We start from the raw sequence: 21,600 nt of genomic DNA, 5'->3' as shown, positions 1-21,600 counted from the left end.
TTACTGTGTAAATTTACACCAGGAGTAGGTTAGTTGTTAATTCATAATAAGCACCTAAATTGTGAGAATCCGGTTTAAAACTGCTTCGTTTTCCATTTGCAATAAAGTTGAATAATTTCTGTTGCAGCTATTGACCTTCATGGCTGCTTGAAGGTCATTCAATGGGCCTGAATTTGTTGAAAAAAATAAGAGCACGTGGAAGCTACACTTTATTGATAAAGTACAAACTGGCCAGCAAGTTCAGGAAATTGAGAGATGCCATGAGTTGCAAGTCTCCAGAATTTTCTGGTTGACTTGTGCCACTCTGCCATTTGTTTCATCGCAGCTCATCTAAGCACACTTGTTCCTTTTATAAGACCCTGCTGGATTTGGACATTAATTTCTTGTGAGTTAGGTTATTAATTACTAAACCTAAGTATTAATTAATGTAATGTATAATTAATGACTGTAAATCAAATTCCCTAGCACAAAGAATGAGTTTTTCTAATTTTTGAAATTTAATTCCTTTAGGTAGTTTTGAAATGTCAAGTTTTCAAATCTTGCATTTTTTTTGCTTCCTCTTAATCCAATCCTTCACTGCTTCTCTATTTCCATTCCTGTTTCTGATTTGTCTACGATTGATCCTCTTTTTCAGTCCTGCTTCTTTATTTCTCAGATCTTAAGTTTAATTGATTAAGCGGATCCAACGTTGCCATGCTACCATCACAATGGCTGTATCCACTCACAGCTCCAGCATTTCAAAATGCCAATATACGTTAAAGTGACCACAGGAGAAAGGTTAACTAACAGCCTATGGTGTGAAATTCCCTGCTCCAGCAAGTTTAATTTGACTACTCCTGCGTTGTGACCGTCATACTGTGTTCAACATTTTATTGCCCATTCCTAAATGCCTTTTAATAGATGTTGGTGAGTCCACTTTCTGAACCATGACAGTACTGTTCCGTCATTGTGACAGAGTAGTGATGATCTTTCCTTTCAGGAAGAAGGAATAGCATATTGTTCCAAGTCAGGATGATGCAAGGCTGAGGAGACCTTGCAGATCACACTTGTCCAAAGCACATGCTGTCATCATCCTTCAACAGCATATGATATCACAGATTTTGGTGGTGCTGTCACTGCAGTGAATCCTTTTTAGATGGTACACACTGCAGTCATGCTACACTAGCGATAGAGGCCATTTAATTGCAAATATGGTGCTAGCATTCAGAGCAGTGACCAGCATTTCTGCGATGGTGAAATGGGCCGAGGCCTTCAGTGGTGGATGCACCCTGAGAGTATGCGTGTAGTCACCTGGATTGGCTGTTTTCCCTGGTGTTAGTGGGATACATGGCTGGCCCATCATGCACACCCATTGCTCCATTGATCTTCTGGAAAGGCCATTCTCTGACCCCTCACAACTTGTTCACACATTCAGTAGTGTACTCCACAAAGGTTGTCACTTCCTTAATGGAGAACAGCATGTGTCTGCATTCAAGAGATATGAATCCACTCATAGATTCCTTCATTGCTTCAGCATGGATTTCACTGACTCCAGAAACTCCACCATTTTATCTCTCATTTGATTTTGGTGCTGGAGCCTTTGCCACTTGAATGATGACACATGAGATTCAAAATCCTCTTGGAGCTAAACATTGCTGAACATCTGTTCTGCCACTGCCTCTATTACCACTAGTTTGCGTGTCTGTGAAGTGCTCACCAGATCATGCCACCAATTTATATTTCATACTTGTCCTCTGAGTTTGTCCAGCAGTGATCCGCCCAAATTTAGGAAGTTGCATTCTCCATCAGTCTCAAATTGGATAAATGGCCATTCATTGCTAGTCCATTGGTGTTCCCTGGCATTCTGAACATGCTACTCTGATGAGATGAGCATGAATATGGACACTGTCTCAGTTCTGTCTTGTGACGATTTTCTGCTGTTCACTATGAGCCAGTGTACATGTTACCATTCCTATGGAATGCTGAGGCACCCATTTAACCATGTCATTGCAACTTTTGACCATATTTGAGTGTGGGTCTTTGCATGCTGATAGGATGCCTCAATATCAACTTGGTGCTTGATATAGCTCCATGTCTGGGTCAGCCACGTGGCCTTTGTTTTCATGAGACCTGTTACTTCATACTGAGCTCCCAGTTGCCACTGTTAATGCCACTCAGCATTTCAGATCATTAATGTACCAATACGTTTTGTGTTCTGGGTACAACTCCTCACCTGTTCACCATTTCGGCCACCTCTATCCATGCCTTCTTTGTTCTGTCAGTAGCTTCCACTTTCTGTCAGGTGAGAGAAGTACCTGCCTCCTTTCATGGATTGCTTGCAGAAGTGCATCAAGGGATGGTCACTGAAGTATGAGACATCCCTTGCTGCTATCTCAGCACAGTTGTCCACCATGATCTTGTCTTCTGGTTTGTGGCTGTCTGAATACTGCACAAGAGCCTCATAAAATTCTTATTGTGTGTGGGCTGTCAGCAGTGGGACCCACCCACTATCATTCATTCATTATTGTAGGCCATCAACTTGCTGCACTTCTGAAAATACAGTGGGAAGCCCCAATTTCTACATGTGTTTCTGATGTGCGTTTGCTCCTGATGTCTGGAGCCTGCCAGGATCAGACAAATCCTGCCCTTTGCTTCTATTTATATAGCCTAGGATCCTGGATCCTTTATTAATCATTTTTAACCTCTCACAACTTGTGCTTGTACATGTCTTTGTCCCTTTGCTCCTCTTAGAATTATAGCCCTTATTTTATATTGCTTATCCTCATTCCTCCTATGAAAGTATATCCCTTTCCTGCATCAAATTTCATCTGCCACCTATCTGCCCAAAGCTTTCAGAGTTTCATGAGGCGTGCTTCTCTTGTTGCTTAGTAAAAGTTAATGTGAACAGTTGTTTTGAAAGCTTCACAACATTTGATGATCCCCTATTAAACAAGCACAAGATGTTATGCTACACTTGGCATTAAAGAGAGATAGTGCTTCTTCAGAAGATCTCTAACAGTGTATGGTGGTAAGGAAGGTTAGCCTCTGTAGCTTATTCTTGTATCTGCAACTAAAATAACAATCAGTCAAACATGTAATGATTTAAAAGAGCCAATGTATTTACATTCTATTATTCTACATACAAAGTAGTATCATCTGTGCCACTTATGTGCCCTCACAAGCTTTTCTTTTGGTTTGCTTTTTCATTACATCTAGATGCAGTTCCAAGGCATGCAACTGGGTTGATGGAGACTGCCTTATAGCAGAGCCTGCGAGCCTTGAATGTTTGGATGGATGACCCTGAGTGTGTTTCAGGCTAAAGGGCCCAGACTTGCTGGCAGTGCCTTGGCTAGATGCAGGCATACCCTCCTCAGCTCGAACATTCATAGGGCTGGGATTGAAGACTACTTCAGTGCCCTGTGAGGAGAGTTCTGTGGGACCTGAATGTGGTTCCTCCTTTGTCTGGGTGTCTGCAGTCACCATCCTGGTGCTTGGCTGTTGGTGGTGAGCACCAGTAGTTATAGATATGGATTACAGATCTGCAGCCAATTAGCTTTCTTGTGGACCTGACTCTCCATGACAACTGCTAACTTGCTCATGGAGTTAGCCATATGGCCTCTTCCTCAAGTGGAGGAGGATATAATGTCTAGAGGGCCTGGACATTTCATGGTGGAGGCTGTGTGGATGTCGTTTTTGCTTGTAGAAGATGAAAGAATGAGTTGTGAAATAGGGATATGAACTTGGGCATGTAAAGAATATATTTACAATGGTGGTAATGGGACAGCAGCACACAACTTGATGATAAATTTTGATTGATTGCTGAGGCATGGAGGTCTCAGCATCATCACGGGAGTGGTCACCTTCTTCTCCCACCCAGCATTATCTCCTCATAGGTGGTGTACTAATGAATATTGGCACTCCACATCTCGGCCCCCTTTGCCTAATGTTTCCTTCTGGAATGAGACAAAGGCAGGGATTGAGTGAGATGAAACTGGCTTGTACAGTTGGATAGTCTTGGTGCAGGTAGGGGAGCAGGTGGTGGGATGTCCTGAGTGAGTAGAAGCATAGAAGGTGTACAGGGTTAGTAGTCTTGAGGGAAGGAGGGAAGAAGCTGATTGCAGTAGTGAGCATTGTAAACCATGAGCCTTGGTGGGATATATGTGCAGTAGCAGAGTTAGACTTACTCTGAGGTAGCAGAGCGAAGATGGTGCCACTCATGGTATGGAACACAAATGATCATTAACTGTCTTCCTACATCATTGGGAATTCATCCAAACCATGGATACCACATTGACCCCAGGTGGCAACTTCAGACCAGGCTAGCACTGACTGGTGCTGTGGTCTCCTCTGGCAGTCCTGAGGAAAGAGGATGGGCCTCATGTCCACCGTCTCATCTACGAGAATCTCCAGATTCTAGTCAACAAAGTGGGATGCTAACTTGCCTCTGTCAGCCATTCCTGGGGCATTTCTTCGCACACTATAACTGTGAAGGGCTATTCTTGCCTTGCAGCATTTAAACTGGTACACAGCTAAGCTTTAAGCACAGTCCCAGGAGCAGGAAGCCTGGAAATTCCAAGCAGCAACGAGCATTTCTGCCACTGGTGAATGCAAGGCAGTGTGGCGCTGTGGACCATACTAAATGAGGTGAGCACTGTAGCTAAACTCTGTGGAGCTCATGGAAATAAATCCTGCATGAAACTCCCCAAAATTGGCATTTAGCCCGATTCTGTAAAAGTTCAACCCAATAAAACAATAAGAAACAGCCATATCCCCTTCTGCTCCATCCATGCCACCTTTGCCCATTTACCTTCCCCATGGCTACTTAGACCCTTAATGCTAACTTGTGTAGAGTACAGATACCTACATGGTTCTTTATAGCTTGTATACCAACTCATGTTGACCCATATCTGATAAGCCTTTGCTGTTACAACCTTCATGCCAAGTCATCTAGTATCCACCACGGGCAGGTCTCAGGACCTATGCTGAGATGAAATAAAATAAAGTTCTAAACACCTATTATAGTCTTTGCTTTGGAGAATAAAAGCTCATGCATAAAGATCCATTGCCTACATTTCTGTTCCATAAAGTGCTTAATGTCTTCTGAAAACAATGACTTTAAAGATCTTAAGTCATTGAAGTTGTCAATTGAACTGTGAGCTGACAGATGTTCCACAGTGATAGTCTGTGAAAGCAGTCATAGGGCACATATATGCCTGAGGGATGTCATTAAAGTATATCAACAGACAGTGAAATTGGAGTTCTGAGGAAGGGCCACTTGATCTGAAACATTAACTCTGATTTCTTTCACAGATGCTGCCTGACCTGCTGAGCTTTTCTAGCAGTTTCTATTTTTGTTAGTCACTAGCAAGCCCCGAGTTTTACTAAACTGCAGGGTTTTTTTAAAAGAAGTCAGAATATTTAAATATCTTTAATCTTGACATTTCCAGTGACAGTTATGCACTTTTTGTGCATCTTCATGTCCATATCTAATAATGCAAAAGGGTTCTTTTACCTGCCAAAATAGCTTTGTAGCTTCCCCTGAAAAATTTAAATCTCAATTTGTGTTTTGGACATTTCACTAATAAATATTGGATCTGTTTCAAGCCAGCTGCACTTTCACACATGCAGCTGTGTTCGTGAACCACAGATATGCCAACCTGCCTGTACCTCTGTGCAGCCTCCCCATAAGCCTCATCCACCTGAAAGAAATGCATGGAATAGAAATTATATATAATTTTCCATACATCTAAGTGCTACTATCATTTCATAATGATGAAGAGGGCCATAAGCATAGCCAAAATGACATTGGAGCCTGCATTGTGGCACTTCCTCTCCAAAGGTGTCTGTGGAACTACCCGGTGGGTACCCTATCTCTTCAGGTGTTGTTCCATCCCCAAACCCAGCAACCACCATTTTCACTGGGGTGAAGCAGGTTCATTGAGTGGGTACAGGATAGCAGATGGAGTAAAATGTGAGGAGATATGTGGGGCTATTCACATTAGTCATAAGTATTAAAAACACAATACTTTTTGAGAAGGGTGAAGCTTGTAAATGTTGATATTCAGAGAGACTTAGATGTGTTGGTACAAGGAATGCAGAATATTAACATACAGGTACAACAAATAATTAGGAAGGAAAGGGCATGCTGTCCTTTATTGCAATAATTGTAACCCAGGACATTGTGGAAAGTTAGGGAGGAAATTGTGGGGTCCTAGAAGAAATGTTTATATTATGTACAAGTACAGGTGAGGTGCCAGAGGACTGGAGGATGGCTAATGTTGTGCCTTCCTTTAAGTAAGGATATAAGGAGAAGCCTGGGCAATCTGGACCTCCGAGTCTGACTTCGGTAGTGGGTAAATTGTTGGAGGTGATCCTGAAACGTAGGATTTACCTGCATTTGGATAGACAAGGAATGATTAGGGATAGTCAGCATGGTTTTGTGCGAGGGAAATTGTGTCTTACAAACTTGATTGAGTTTTTGAGAAAGTAACCAAAAAGATTGATGAGGGCAGAACAGTAGACATTGTTTATTTGGACTTCAGTAAAGCCTTTGATAAGGTTCCATGTGGTAGACTAACTGGTAAAATTAGATCACATGGGATTTAGGGTGAGATAACAAGAACTGCAGATGCTGGAGTCCGAGCCAACACAGTACGGAGCTGGAGGAACACAGCAAGCCAGGCAGCATCAGAGGAGCAGGAAAGTTGACATTTTGGGTTGGGACCTTTCTTCAGAAATGGCTGAATATCTGAAGAACGGTCCCAACTATAAACATCAACTTTCCTGCTCCTCTGATGCTGCCTGGCCTGCTGTTTTCAGGGTGAGCTTGCCGATTGCATATAAAATTGGCTTTACAGTAGAAGATAGAGGGTGGAGGTGGAGGGTTGTTTTTCAGACTGAAGGCTGTAACCAGTGGCGTTCCACAAAGATCAGTACTGGGTCCACTTTTGTTTGTCATTTATCTAAACAATTTGAATGAAAATAGAGGAGGCATGGTTAGTAAGTTTGCGGATGACACCAAAATTGGTGATATACAGGACAGTGGAAAAAAGTTTATCTAAGATTGCAAGGAAATCTTGATCAATTGGGATAATGGTCTGAGAAGTGGCAGATGGAGTTTAATTTGGAGAAATGCAAGGTATTACATTGTGGTAAAACAAACAAGGGCTGGACTTGTACAGTTAATGGTAGGGCCCTTGGTAGTATTGTAGAAAAGACAGACCTAGTGATTCAGGTACATAATTCTTTGAAATTTGCATCACAGGTAGACAGGAGGTTAAGAAGGCATTTGGCATGCTTGCCTCATTGCTCAGATCTTTGACCATAGGAGTTGGGATGTCATGTTGAGGTTGCTCGCGATGTTGGTGAGGGATTATCTGGAGAACTGTGTGCAGTTCTGGTTGCCCTGTTACAAGAAGAATATAATTAAACTAGAGAGGGTTCAGAAAAGATTTAGCAGGATGCTGCTGGGAATGGAGGGTTTGAATTATAAAAATAGGCTGTATAGGCTGGGACGTTTTTCACTGGAGCATAAGAGGTTAAGGGGTAACCTTATAGAGGTTTATAAAATCATGAGGGGCATAGATAAGGTGAGTAGCAGAGGTCTTTTCCCTAAGGTGGGGGAGTTCAAAACTAGGCGATATACTTTTAAGATGAGAGGAGAAAGATTTAAAAAAGACATGAGGGGCAACATTTTACATAGTGTGTGGAATGAACTGCCAGAGGAAGTGGCGGATGTAGGTATAGTCACAACATTTAAAAGATGTTTGGATAAGTTCACGAATAGTAAAGGTTTGGAGGGATGTGGTTCAAACACAGGCAAGGTGGAACTGGTTTAGTTTGGGAACAGGGTTGGCATACACTGGTTGGACTAAAGGGTCTGTTTTCTTGCTGTATGACTCTATAGGCATAAAGAAATTCTGCTATAATTGTATGTAGTCTTAGTGAGACTCCATCTGGAATAATGTGCATCTGTAAGGAAGGATGAACTTGCTTTGGAGATGGTGCAACAAAGATCCACTGAATTGGTCCCTAGGAAAAGTGGGCTGCCCTTCAATAAGGTGCTAAATTAATTCAGCCTAAAGTCTCATGTGTTTAGAAGAATCAGAGGCAATCTCATTGAAATATAGAAGATTTTAAAGGAGCTTGGTAGGGTAGACTCGCTGAGATTACTTTGAATTCTCAATCCATCAGAAACATAGGACACAGCCTCAGGATGTAAGAGGATGATCATCATGCAGTTCTCTATACATTGATCTCTGTCATGGTTTCATCCAAGAGGTGCTTGCTAGAAGCCTGGTATTCCCTGCAGCAGGTGGGAGGGAAAACATTGTAGCTTCCTGTAGGCAGTTTTTATAAGCTGACCCTTGAACTGATAACTTCTTAATATCTAATTTGAATCATAGAATGGTACAGGACTGAAAGTGGCTAATTGGCTTATGCCAGAGCTGACTCTTTGCTATTCATTACCATTCTTGTGAATTTCTTTAGCACCTATCCAGGGCTTTCATGTCCTCCCTAAACTCTAAAATAGAGTTAGGACCTCACTGTTATAAAGGCTTAGCATAACTTGCTTGCTTTTGTGTCCTATTCCTCTAATAAATCTTAGGATTCATAAGCTTTAATAATTTTCTCAACTTGTCCTGCAACTTGGAAAAACTGCTTTAAAATTGATCATTTAATTCAAATTTGCACTTCATTCTTCCACCAAAATTTGTCCCTTCAAACTGCTCTGCATTAAATTCCATCTGCCATGTCTGTCTATTTTCTGTTGTTGTCTTAACTTGGTCTTTACTGCGTCTGAGTTTTGATGTGCAAACATTGGCTGCACAGGGCAAAATTGCAATTATTAATACACATCAAAAACATCACAGTCTTAATGTGTTCCTTGGAGAAGACCACTGTACACCTCCCTCTAATATGAAAAACATCTGTTTAAAATCATATTCTTTGAACACCTTAGATATGTTTGTATCATCCTGCCATTGTCAGTTTAATACTGTGGGTTTTAGTTTTGATGGTAGGTGAATGTAGTGCAACTTTGTCAGAGAGTCTTTGGAAGTTAATTTACAGAACATCAGCTGCACTTTGTTCAAAGAACTTAACCAAATTAGTCTAGAACTGTTTGCTTTTACCAAATACATGCTGACTTTCATTTATTAGTCAGTACTTGTGGAAATGCGAATTAATTTTGTCCCAAACTATTGGGACAATAGTTTTACCAGAAATCAACTAATTGTCAATTTTTCTGAGTTTCATGGAAGGCCTCTCTCTGTGTGCCCTGGCACATGTTCTCATGCTGTTCTCCTCAATTTTCCTAATTAGCAGTGCACCACACCCTATCGCACCCCGCTCATCCCAGCTTCCCTCTCTCCAGAGGTGAAAGTACTTGAAACTGTGAAGACCTCCTGGGATTTCCAGTACTAGTGCCATTTTGGGGTGTACTGCAAGGCACCCTCTAGATCAATCCAAGCACCGGAAACTCATCTGCAGTAGGCCAATCATCTGTTCCTCAATGGCCGTGGTTGAAGATTAAGCTGCATAGTATCTATGATTAGCCTCAGCCTGGGTGTGTTGGAAATGGAGTCATCAACCATGGCTGTGGAGAGTAACCATCCTTGGAGGGCATGCAACCCTTGAAACAAAGCAGGAACATGAGATTTCTCAAGGGTAGTTAATGCAGACTTCTACTGTGGTAGCAACGATCACCGATGACATATACATTGATGGGATGGCAACGTTTTTTGCTCATCAAGTCAGCTACGTTTATGATGTGACATTCTTAATGTGTGTAGACTTTAGTGCCTTGTACTGGGAGAAGCCAGCAATATTGGTGCAGCCAACTGCCTGGGCTTTAGCGTTATCTCATCATAGAAAAATGTGATGAAGCTGTGTGATGTCTCAAATTGCTTCAGCAACAGGCTGGATACTTTTGTGGGTCTAGGCTTGTGAGATCACATATACATCCCCAGTAGAAGCAGCCTGTTGCATAAAAGTTTAGTGCAGCTTTCATCTTGTCAGTCACCAGGGTAGGATGGCCACCTAGTCCTTCAGATCTGCAGGTCCCACTCCACCTGGTTATAGCTCTGGGACAGTGTTGTGGAACATCCTCATTTTGTAGTGACACTGTGCCTAGCTCGCCTGGAGGAACTGGTACCAAGGGTGATAGACTGGCTGTCCTGTAATTTCACATTCTAAGGGCATTGTCAGCTATGATGTCTTCATGTGAAGACTGTTTGTTTGGCAGCTTCTGGAGATCACTGCTAGTCCTGGGCTTGCTGGTACATTTCTCCACTTCCATTTCTCTGCAACTTCATTGTGTCCCACCCATAGTGGTGATAACCCCTGCTGTAGTTGGAGCCATTGCTCATGTTTCCAATGAATAGCTCTTCAGTCATGTGAGCAGTCAGCATTCATATCACAGAAATGACATTTTAGCATTATCCTCCATAAAGTGGGACATGGAGGGCTCCAACAAGGAGGGCTGTGGAATACCATTATATAGACCTTTGATATAAGGACCTTAAACCGACGAATGCAGCACAAGCAATGCTGTGTGAATACATTATGATATTGTAAGTGCTGCAAGATTACTGATAACCTGTCTCCCCCTACTCCCTCATAACCCAACAAAGGCAGTATTGCATTTAAGATCATTTCAGTGAATACTTAAAGTTCAAAGTGTGAGGGAATCAGCTATGATATCTTGTGCAGCCTATGAGATCCGTGGATTATCTATGTGAATTGTGGCCTGCGGTGTCACTTTTAAAGTCACCTGTGATTACATTTGCCTATTGTCAATCTGCAATGACATGCTCCAGGTTGCTTGTGACCAGCATTTATAATCTATGCAGTTGGGCACTGCATACATTTCACATGCAGGGTATTATGATTAGAGATGTCTTTAACCTGAACTATGATTAATGCAGTTGCCTCTTGAAGGGCCTCACATCACTGTCAAGTAGAACCTGCCATCTCAGAAAGGACTAAAACTTACTCCACCCAGGTGTGTTTGTAGTCATCTTCCACTTACAATGTGCATTTATGATTTGCATGATTACAGAAGGCAACACAGATAGCACTTAGCACTGTGAGTTGTGGTTGAGCCTAGTCATTAAGGCATCTCTCCCACCCTAAACCTCCATATTCCTTTCTTCCTTGCATCACCTGTCAAGCCCATCAGTACTGAGCTAATCTCCCATTGTTACCTCTGAGCCCTAGCCATATGGCTTAGTAATGACCATGCTCAGTGCTGCCCATCGTGGCTGTGTATTTTTGACCAGCGATGACCTGTCTTCTACTGTATCCCATGTCCTCCAATGCACTATTGTTTCCCCACACTTATATGTTTAGTAACCATCAACCCCTCTTTACAGTTATCGTCCTCTGCATCCCGGCATGCCACCACCATTCCCCAGAATTGACTTCCCACAACAGCTGTGTCGCTAATCATCCCCTCCCATGACTTTCATTGAATCAACCCCTGGGACTGACTGTGATAATCCTTCTCTCTTTCTCCCTCCGAAACCTCCGCACCACAACAGACAAACACACACACCCATCCCCTGCCCCAGACTGACTTGAATGGACAGCCTGACTGATGAGTGACCAGATCCCTTATTGATATCTGTGCAGCTCCCGACTGATTAATGGTGACTCTCAGGATGGTTGCACTGGATCTGCAGTATTGACTGTGACCAACTTTCCAGTCTGCAGTGATACAGACACACTGAATGCCCTTTTGTTCTATCTGGGGATGTATGCCATTAGACTTTGAGACATGGCCATTTGGTTGAAGAATTTGCAGTGTGTTTGCAACATAAGCTGCTGGTAAATGATGCAAGTCAGAGATTGATGTAGCAAAGTGCTGTGCAGTGTGTCCACCCCCTTGACTGATCATTGCGGACATCCATGACAATCCGCTTGGTTTCGTGTCTGTGCTAAAAGACAAGTCGAGATAAAAGTATTGTGAGCCTTCAAGCACTAAGACAGAAAGCGAGGAGCCCAGGGCGAATCCATGAAGTGGATGCGTATCCCCACGTGCAAAGTGGCCTCGCAACAGCATTCCAATGAAAGGTGCCATGTGCTCCAAAGTGCAGCAGTGAACTGCAGAGCTGTATTGTGAGTGAGTCAGAGATGTGCCGTGAGGTGTGGTGAAGCTGGTATGTGTCCGATGCCAGCATCCCTGGATGGGGTTATGGGTGGTCACTGCCCATGGAGCATGCCCTGAGAGGTTGTGAACTGCTGTCCAAGATGGAAGCCCAGAGGAGCAAGTGGTGAGCTGAAGTCAGCAATACCCACTCAGATTTTGATGTTGGGGATTGTCACACTTGTGTTTATATCTAGTGCCTGGGACGGTAGGAAACTGCATATCAATAAGATGAATTGGGCATTTTTCACCATGTTGAGAATCTCATTTCTACTGGTCTCCCTCTCTATTTTTCTCAAATGACTCGCCAATGCCCACATCATTCCAAGGCTGGGGAGATCCCGCGCAGTGTTTTGAAAAATTTTTCCACTAACTGTGTTTTGACTGGATCATTAAATGTTGCATTAATCTCTTTTGCATTTTTAAGCACCTGCAATCCTCCAGGTCTTTAGCATTAACACCAGTTCTATCTCCAATGAAGACTGGACGAGTATGACTAGAGCTTCTGCAGTTTTCACCCTTGCTCCTCTCAGTAAAAAGGGAGGAATTCCACAGGGAGATGAGGAAGGGAGAAAAAAATAGATGTGATGCACTTATGCCATCTTAAAAGTCATTTTATGTTCTGAAACATAATGTATTTGAAGAAAAAAATTCAAATTGTGAATTGCAACCTGAAACACTCTGCACCCATCCATCAAGGTAATAGTTCTAAACATAGGTTTAATTTCCTGAAAATCTATGTAGTAAAATTAATAAATACAGAAGTTGCTGGAAATAACACAGCAGAATAGGCAGTATCTGAGGTTATGACCTTCAGAACTGGGGAAAAAAAAGAATTATAGCAGTCTTGAAAAAAGTGGAGAGATGGAAAGGATAGAAGCAAAGACCAATTAAAGTGAAGTCTGTGATAGAGTTGAAGGCTGACAAAATTAGATAATGAAGAGTGATGACATAAGTCAAAAATGGCTGGTAAGATGGCAAATAATGAAATAAAAAATATGTTTGGAGGAGCTATAATTGAGAAAAGCAGAATGACTACTAGCAATTGCAGTTTCAGGAATGGGTGGAGGTTATAAGCTTAAACCAAATCATATAGTGCAGGTTGAAGTTTTGAACTGTAATCTTCAGAAATTGTTAAACTGCTGCATATAGCCCACTTCTAAATCCGGATTGACTGTACCTGAACTTGGAGTGGGTGAAGCTGACACCATCTTTCCTAACTGGAACTTCATTAATATCCTTACAGTTCATATTTTCATACTTTTGGGGAAAGCCACATTTATTCAAATCAAAAGAAGGCCAATTGGCATCAGTCTCAGGCATAGCCAGTGATGCCCTCATCCCATGAATGAATAAAAAAAAGTTGTTTGAGCTGACCTGTAAATGAAGATCAACAATTGCTCTCTAAATTGTGTTGAATGCAGTTTCACAAAATAGTGCGAAAGAGTTTAGGAAGCGAAAGTTTCATAGAAACAGCAAGAATCTTTCTGAACTTAATTTTATAGCAATTAAGCCAATAAATCCCCAAGACCTGATGGAAATTTGCCTCCAAAAGTGGTACCTATGTAGATGGTTGTTGCATTGTCCAGGGTTTTCCAAAACTCCCTGGATTTTGGAATGGTTTCAGAGGATTAGAAGATAGCAAATATAACACAGCTATTCAAGAAAGACAGATGCAGGGAATTACAGGTCAGTTAGCGTGACATCATCATTAAGAAAGTGTTGGAATCTATTATTAAATGTGTTTTAACAGTAAATTTAGAAAATCTATTAATAAAATGTGTATATAGTGCTAACATGATTATATACAAACGAACAGAAGGGAAGTCATGTTTGAAAATTTATTAGTTTTTTTTTGAGATTACACTGTTAGTGGAAATAGAGAAACCAGTTGGTCTGGCAGCGTCTGTGAAGAAAAAAATCAGAGTTAACGTTTCGAGTCACCGGACCCGAAACATTAACTGATTTTTTTTCTTCACGGATGCTGCCAGACCTGCTGAGCTTTTCCAGCAACTTCTGTTTTTGTTCCTGATTTAAAGCATCCGCAGTTCTTTCGGTATTTATGAGAGAAACCAGTTGATGTGGTATACTTGGATTTCCGAAAGGCCTTCTGTAGGATGCCACATAAAAGATTAATATAAAAACCAAAAGAACTGCGGATGCTGTAAACCAGGAACAAAAACAGAAGTTGCTGGAAAAGCTCAGCAGGTCTGGCAGCATCTGTGAAGGATAAAACACAGTTAACGTTTAGGGTCTGGTGACCATTCCTCAGAACTGTTGTTGTAAAAGATTAATATGCTGTATAAGAGTTTATGAAGTTGAGGGTGAAACATTACCATAGATAGATGAGATAACAAGGTGTAGAGCTGGATGAGCACAGCAGGCTAAGCAGCATCAGAGGAGCAGGAAGGCTGACACTTTTTTCTGAAGAAGGGTCTAGGCCCGAAGCATTGGCCTTCCTGCTCCTCTGATGCTGGTTGGCCTGCTGTGTTCATCCAGCTCTACACCTTGTTATCTCAGATTCTCCAGCATCTGCAGTTCCTACTATCTCTGAAACCATGGATAGATGCTTTGTTATTAGTTAGGAAGCATGATGTAGGAACAAACAGGGTATTTTCAAGTTGGGATGCTGTAAATAGTGGTGTCACAATGGTTAGTGCTGGGACTGTTTACACTCTGATTTATATGAAGAAACTGAGAGTAATGTATTCAAATTTCCTGATAATACAAAGCCAGATGGCAATGTAAGCTGTGAGAAGGTTGTGACAAAATATGTTAAATAAGTGGGCAGCAAGGTGAGTATAATTTTGAGGAAGTGTGAGTTAATCACTTTACTAATAATAAATGCCATTTTTTTCAGTCACGAAGCTTCTAAATGTTGATATTCAGAGAAATTTGTGTGCATCTCCTACAGGGAACATTTAGGACTTTTAGATGAGAAATTTTGCCAGAGTTGTGCATCTTGTGAATTCTCTACTCTACTCTGATGGATGCACCATCAATGCTGAGGTTTTTGGGAAATGTGGGATGTAGGAAGCAGGTAGGAAAGTTGAATTGAAGCCCAAGAACAGGCATAATCATACATAATAATAGAGCAGGTTTGAGGGGCTCTTTTTATTAAGCAAAGTAATAACATGCTGTCGAGAGTGTGTACACTTTTTACCTTTGTTTTAACTTGCAGTAGCTATGGTGGTCTTCCTTTTGACTGAATTATTGGAGACTCAATGGATTATGTGATTAGTTCTGTTTTTAGTTTGTATGTATTGGTCACCTAAACTCTCTGTTATAAATTTACTTGTTAATATTGTTTTATTTCAGGTGCCAACAGCTAGTGCAGCTGTTGAGGGAACATCTGCACTTAATCGGGTCAGATGGGCATCAACTGGCAGGGAGGTGGCAGTAGGAGATTCAGAAGGGCACATATGGGTTTATGATGTCAGTGAGGTAATTATACAACTTATTATTCAAATGTTATTTTTATAATCTTGTTTAGTTGCTGTGATTTGATTATTTGCACATGCGTATGTTCAGTTGAAATTTTGCATCCTCTTAAAACCTTAATGTGGAGGTGCCAGTTTTAGACTCAGGTGGACAAGGTCAGAAGTCACATGACACCAGGTTATATTCCAACAGGTTTATTTGAAATCACAAGCTTTCAGAGTGCTGCTCCTTCGTCAGGTGAAGTGAAGGGAAGCACACAGGCACAGAATTTATAGACAGAGAGGTCAAAAGATAGTACAAATGGTGTGAGTGGAGTGTTGGCAGGCTAAATAACAGGTCTCTGCAGGTGATCAAGAGTGTCAGATGGTGTGAGTAAAGTGTCAACAGCTAAATAGCAAGTGAAGGGATGGCCTATAATATGATTAACTGAGGCAGCGAGATAATTACAAAAAATTAAAAATAAGATGTGCTGAAGACAAACCAAACAGCTGGAACAAGATGATAGCTATAAGAGTCACATGATGAGGATCTAACCAAAGTAATAAGTAACCCAAAACTGTACAAACTAATTAAGGTAGAGAGATCATAACAAGTTATTAAGGTAATGGTGTCAAAACCTCTTTGTAAAGTTTTGGATTACTTGCTACTTTGGTTACACCCTTGACATGTGACTCGTATAACTATCATTTAATTTAATTTAACTATCATCATTTAATACAATTATGAAAACATCGGATCATCACTTGCACAATTGTGCTGCAATAAATGCAGATACTTTCAAATATTAGAATAATGTTTCATTTTGCTAATCCTGTTTTTAAAAATGATTACGTGTTCAATTTTGAATCAGTCGTTTGTGTATGTTGCTAAGTCTTGCTCATTTTGAAACCTGCTAATCTTAGCACAGTAATATGGTTTGATAGATTGTAATTTGCCATATTAAATTGAACTTCAGTAACTACCATGGCTTTGTATTCTCTCAGTCAATCAAAAAAGATTATTCAGAGATTTCCCTTCCATGCATGGAATTCCCCAGATTATTTTTTATTTATCACCTTTTTTCAAATCGTAACACCACCTATATTTTAGTTGTTTCATCTTTTTAAAGATCACCTTCTTGTACTAATTTAAGAATTTACAATTATTCAGTAACATAGGTCCTAGGAGCAGCAATATACCGTTTGGTCCTTCATGGATGAACTGGTTGTGGTTTCAACTCCTTTCCTACCTGCTTCCCATAACCCTTGAGTCCTCTGTCTATCAAACATCAATTGAAATTAGTCTTAGAATAAATTTGAAGAACCAGCTTCCACTATCTTCTAAGATTTTCCACACTAACTGTCATCTAAAAGAAAAATATTTCTCCTGATCTCCATCTTAAAAGTGGAATAATTTATTCTTAATCTATGTATCATTATTTTAGTCTCTTCCACAAGTCGAAAGAGTCTCTGGGCATCCACTGTAGGCAGTCCATTCGAGATCTTGCATTTCAATAAGATCACCTCTCATTTTGTTTAACCTTTCTTCAGAAGATAACCCTTTTATCCTAGGAATGAGTTGAGTGAATCTTCTCTGAACTGCTTCTAAAGCAAGCACTCCCTTTTTTCAAATAGGGAGATCAAAACTTGAACAATAATCCAGAAGTGGTCTTATCAATTCCCTTTACAAATGTAATGTAACTTCTCTACTTTTATATTCCAATTTTCCTCGCTATATAAATGACTACATTAAATTTGCCTTGCTAATCACTTGCTGTATTTGCATACTTTGTGATTAACATATCAGGACTCCTGGATCCCCTTGTACCACTTAGTTCTGCATGTATTCCATTTAAAGGGATAGTTTTACTTTCCCTCCCAAAATTGATAAATTCACTTTAGTCCACATTATGCTCCATTTGCCAATCTTGTTTTAACCATTTGCAGATTCTGTACCTTCACTTGACAACTTAATTTTCTATCTTGAATGTCATTGGCAAATTTAGCTTCCATACCTTCAGTCCCCTTATTCAAGACATTGATTACTTGAGGACTTAACACGGATGCCTGTGCTACTCCATTATACCCACTCTTTGTTTCCTGTTAGCCAGCCAATCTTTTATGCATGCTAATATGTTACCCCTAACCATCTGCTCTTATGTGGCACCTTATCAAACACCTTTTGGAACTCAGAATAGAATTCCCAGGTCAATGCACATAAAGCTTAAATTTCTTTTGCACAAGTGTTGCATTTGTTTTAATATAATGAATGTAGTGAATAAAGATCTCATTAAAGGATAACTTTGTTTTATTGATCCCCTGAAAATGAAAAATTGTGAAATTTGTAGATGTGTTCATCAATTGTGTTGTCCCAGTGGGTGTTTTGCTTTTGCCTAAATTACTATTCCGTTATCTATTGTAATCGTGATGAACTTCAGAAAGATACAGAAAATAGTACTTGTCTGTTCACTTTAATATAAATAGCACTATTGCAAATCAGGAATGTATTTTACTATTCCAGTAACCATTTCTATAAATTTGAAATGTTGAAATGGGAAACATATAACTGCTTTGAGCATCTATAGTCATGATTTAATTCGTCATGCATCAAAGTTCAGTTTCTCAATGTATTTTTTCCCCCTTGAATTCAAATGTTTTCATTTTGGTAATAAGATCTGGCATTACTTTCAAAGTCTAGTTCAAGACAATCTTCTCACTCTGCAGTGATTTTATAGGGTGCATACTAACATGAAAGAACAATTAATCTGGATTTGTAACAATATAAAGATCACACTTGAACTGCCAGATTTTAAAGTAAAGCCTCTTACAATAATTAAAGTAATTATGAAAATGTTATATTTTGCACCTGTTCACTGCTAGTGGTTTTTCTTGATTCTATATGTGCAAGCTACACATTACCATTAAAACTGGGAATGATCAGATCAGCCAAGAAGGTTTGAGTTATACAGAAAAGCTGGATAGGCTAGAACATTTTTCACTGGAGCATAGGAGGTTGAGAGGCAACCTTATAGAAGTATACAAAATCATGAGGGGTATAGATAAGAGTTAATGGTAGGTGCCTTTTCCCTAGGATAGGGGATTTCAAGACGAGGGGGCACTTTTTTAAGGTGAGAGGAGAGATTTTAAAAAAGACAAGGGACAAATTTTTTACACAGAAGGTGGTTCACATGTGAAATGAACTTCCTGAGGAAGTGCTGGATGTGGACAAAATTATAACATTTAAAAGATATTTGATTAAAGTATATGAATAGGAAAGGTTTTGAGGGATATAGGCCAGGTGCAGGCAGGTGGGACTAGTTAATTTGGGATTATGTTCGGCATGGTTGGACCTAAGGGTCTATTTCCATGCCGTATGACTTTATAACCAATTGAATGGTTAAACAGACTCAGTGGGCTAAATGGCCTCCTTCTCCTTTTATGCCTTATGGTCTTGGAATTATATTTCTAACAAATTTAATTCTGATTATTGTTTAATTTTTATTTAGTTTTCTTCCAAGCACATTTGGCAATCTAACATATATTTCACTGTCATAGTCAGCTGAGTTGGCTGGTAAATAGGAAGCTGGTATATAGTTGGTGATATTGTTAATTTCTTTTCATATATAAACAATAGCTTAAGACAAATAGTAATAAAGGGGAATTTGTCTATACATTTGACGGCCCTGCAAATATCAATTGCTTGCCAAACATTCCAGTGCAGTTTAGACACTTTAATAAACTGAATATCCAAGACTACCTGTCTTGTGATGTGCTCTCTCACACTTATAAAGTTAAATTGGTTCTCCCATGCAGAAAGGTATTCAGTGCTCCAAATAAAGTGTATTATCATTTTCTGGAATTTAGAAATTGGATTTGAGAATGAATTATGGAGTAGAGTTATTTTAAATAAGAGCGTACTTAGGTGCCAATAACCCATTAAATCCATCAAAGTACTGGAATTTGGATGTTTGTCAATAATGTCCTTTCACTTACACAATGATTAAGCATGCCTCTACCAAAATATCTTTTTGGTTAGTGGCACATTTCCCAGTAAATCGTTAAGTAACATTTTATTCTTGCAAAAAATTCAGAATGTTTATCCCTTGATACAGTGATTTTTTTGAAGAATGTCTAGACACTAAAACCAATCTTTGGACTGAATCTCTTGGAACACTTCCGTCAGATGTTTTTTAAAAAATCAATTAAAAGTCATGGAATTGTTTTAGAGATACGCTGGGGATAAAGTACAAGTTACTTCTGAAATATTCCTCAACCTCCCTTTTTTTGTATAGATACTTGTAAATTTGCTGCCAGCGTATTATTTAGGATGGTCACTTATTTGCAAATGAGTTTTCTGCATTCATGTTGAATGGATGTCTCTGGTATGGTCACCTTTCTAACTAGGTCTGTGGAATGTGATGTTGAATTACCTTTGTGAACTGTTGCAATCATGTGTTGTCTGTACACCCGGAGTACTATCAGAGAATGAGTTCCAGAATTTTGACCCAGTGACTGAAGGAAGAGTGATATGGTTCTGAGTCAGAATGATGTGTAGCCTGTAAGGGTATCTTGTAGGTTGTGGTGTCCCATACATCTACTGCCTTTGTGCTTCTCAATGGTAGAGTTTGTGGTTTTGGAAAGTAGTGTTAAAGGAGCCATGAGTTTCTGCAATGCATCATGTACATAAAGTACTCATTGCTGCCACTATGTGCCAACAGTGGAGGAACTAAATGTTTAAGTGGTAGAACAGTTGTCATTCAAATAGGCTGCTTTTGAGCTTAGTTACACACTAGTATATGTATCTAGTTTGTTGGTTCATGTGGTAATTAAATTTTACCAAGGAGTAATATGTGTCCTGAAATAAAACTAAAGTGCTGGAGAAACTCTGCAGATCTAGTAGCATCTGTGGAGAGGGAAACAGTCTTAATGTTCAAGTCCAGCATGGTGGTTCTTCAGAATTGAATCCTGCTTGAGGCAGCTGGTCAGAATGATGAGATGAAATTCTTTTTTAATTAGTCACAGAATGTGAGCATCCCTGGTTAGGCCAGCATTTACTCATGAGATGGAAGTAGCTTATGGTGATTTTACTTTTCAGCTCTATTTAAGATTAAGACTTTTGGAATACTACGTTCAGTTCTGGTCTCCCTGCTATAGGAAAGATGTTGTGAAACTTGATATGGTTCAGAAAAGATTTACAAGAATGTTGGAGTTGGAGGGTTTGAGCTATACGGAGAGGTGGAATAGGCTGGGGCTGTTTTCTCTTGACTGAGACCTTACAGAAGTTTATAAAATCAGAGGAGCATGGATATGGTGAGAGCAGAAAGATTTCGAAAGGACCTAAGGGGCATGCAGAGGGTGGGGCATGTGTGGAATGAATAGAAAGGGTTTAAAGGAACCAGATTAAGATACTGGTCAGCACAAACGAGTTGGATCGAAGGGGCTGTTTCTGTGCTGTACAACTCTATGACTCTATGACCACTAGGTGGAGCAATCCACACACATGCACAGGATTAGGGTGTTGCAGGACAATGCCTCAACAAAGTAACAGTAGAGCAGATGCCTGTAATAAAAATGGCACCATCCCTAAATTCACAGGGCAAAAGCTCCAGAGTGTCTCCCCTAATGTTACATATTGTCATCATAAAGGTTTTAATCCTGAGCATTGAAAGATTAAAGCTCATCAGCCACCCCATAGCTGATTAGTATTACATCATTTGAATGTAAATGCAATTGTTCCAGAAAATTACACTTTGGAATCTGATTGCAAGGATTAGTTAGTAACTCAACTATCACATTTTTGCATTTCCAGCATTGTAGAAGAATGACTGGTTTGGTTGGGTGTGGCTGGGGGTTTATTTCAGAACTGACGCCTGAATATAAATCAATTCAGGGAAAGGAAGGCCTGAAGCATATGCTGAAAGTTCTCTAGATGTTGCAAGAGTTGCTGTGGCTTGAGATTAATGAGCCAATGACAGTCAAGAGTTCATTAAGTTTCCTGTTTGACAGCAAACGTTAACTTAGTAGCATATTCTCTATTCTACAAGATGTTATTTG

General features: G+C 40.1%; 1 protein-coding gene across 1 annotated transcript in view; it reads left to right on the top strand.

Annotated features, from left to right (window-relative positions):
* LOC109931378 (cytoplasmic dynein 1 intermediate chain 1) overlaps positions 1-21,600 on the top strand; it is a 236,843-nt gene that overhangs the window by 213,230 nt on the left and 2,013 nt on the right. The window contains exon 16 of the mRNA XM_048611130.1: positions 15,446-15,571. Within this exon, the coding sequence (XP_048467087.1) occupies positions 15,446-15,571 (126 nt within the window). The remainder of the gene's footprint in view (positions 1-15,445; positions 15,572-21,600) is intronic.

Source organism: Rhincodon typus, chromosome 2, assembly GCF_021869965.1.
Source record: "Rhincodon typus isolate 14 chromosome 2, sRhiTyp1.1, whole genome shotgun sequence".
Lineage (NCBI taxonomy): Eukaryota > Metazoa > Chordata > Chondrichthyes > Orectolobiformes > Rhincodontidae > Rhincodon > Rhincodon typus.
This window is presented reverse-complemented; position numbering and strand designations above follow the sequence as displayed.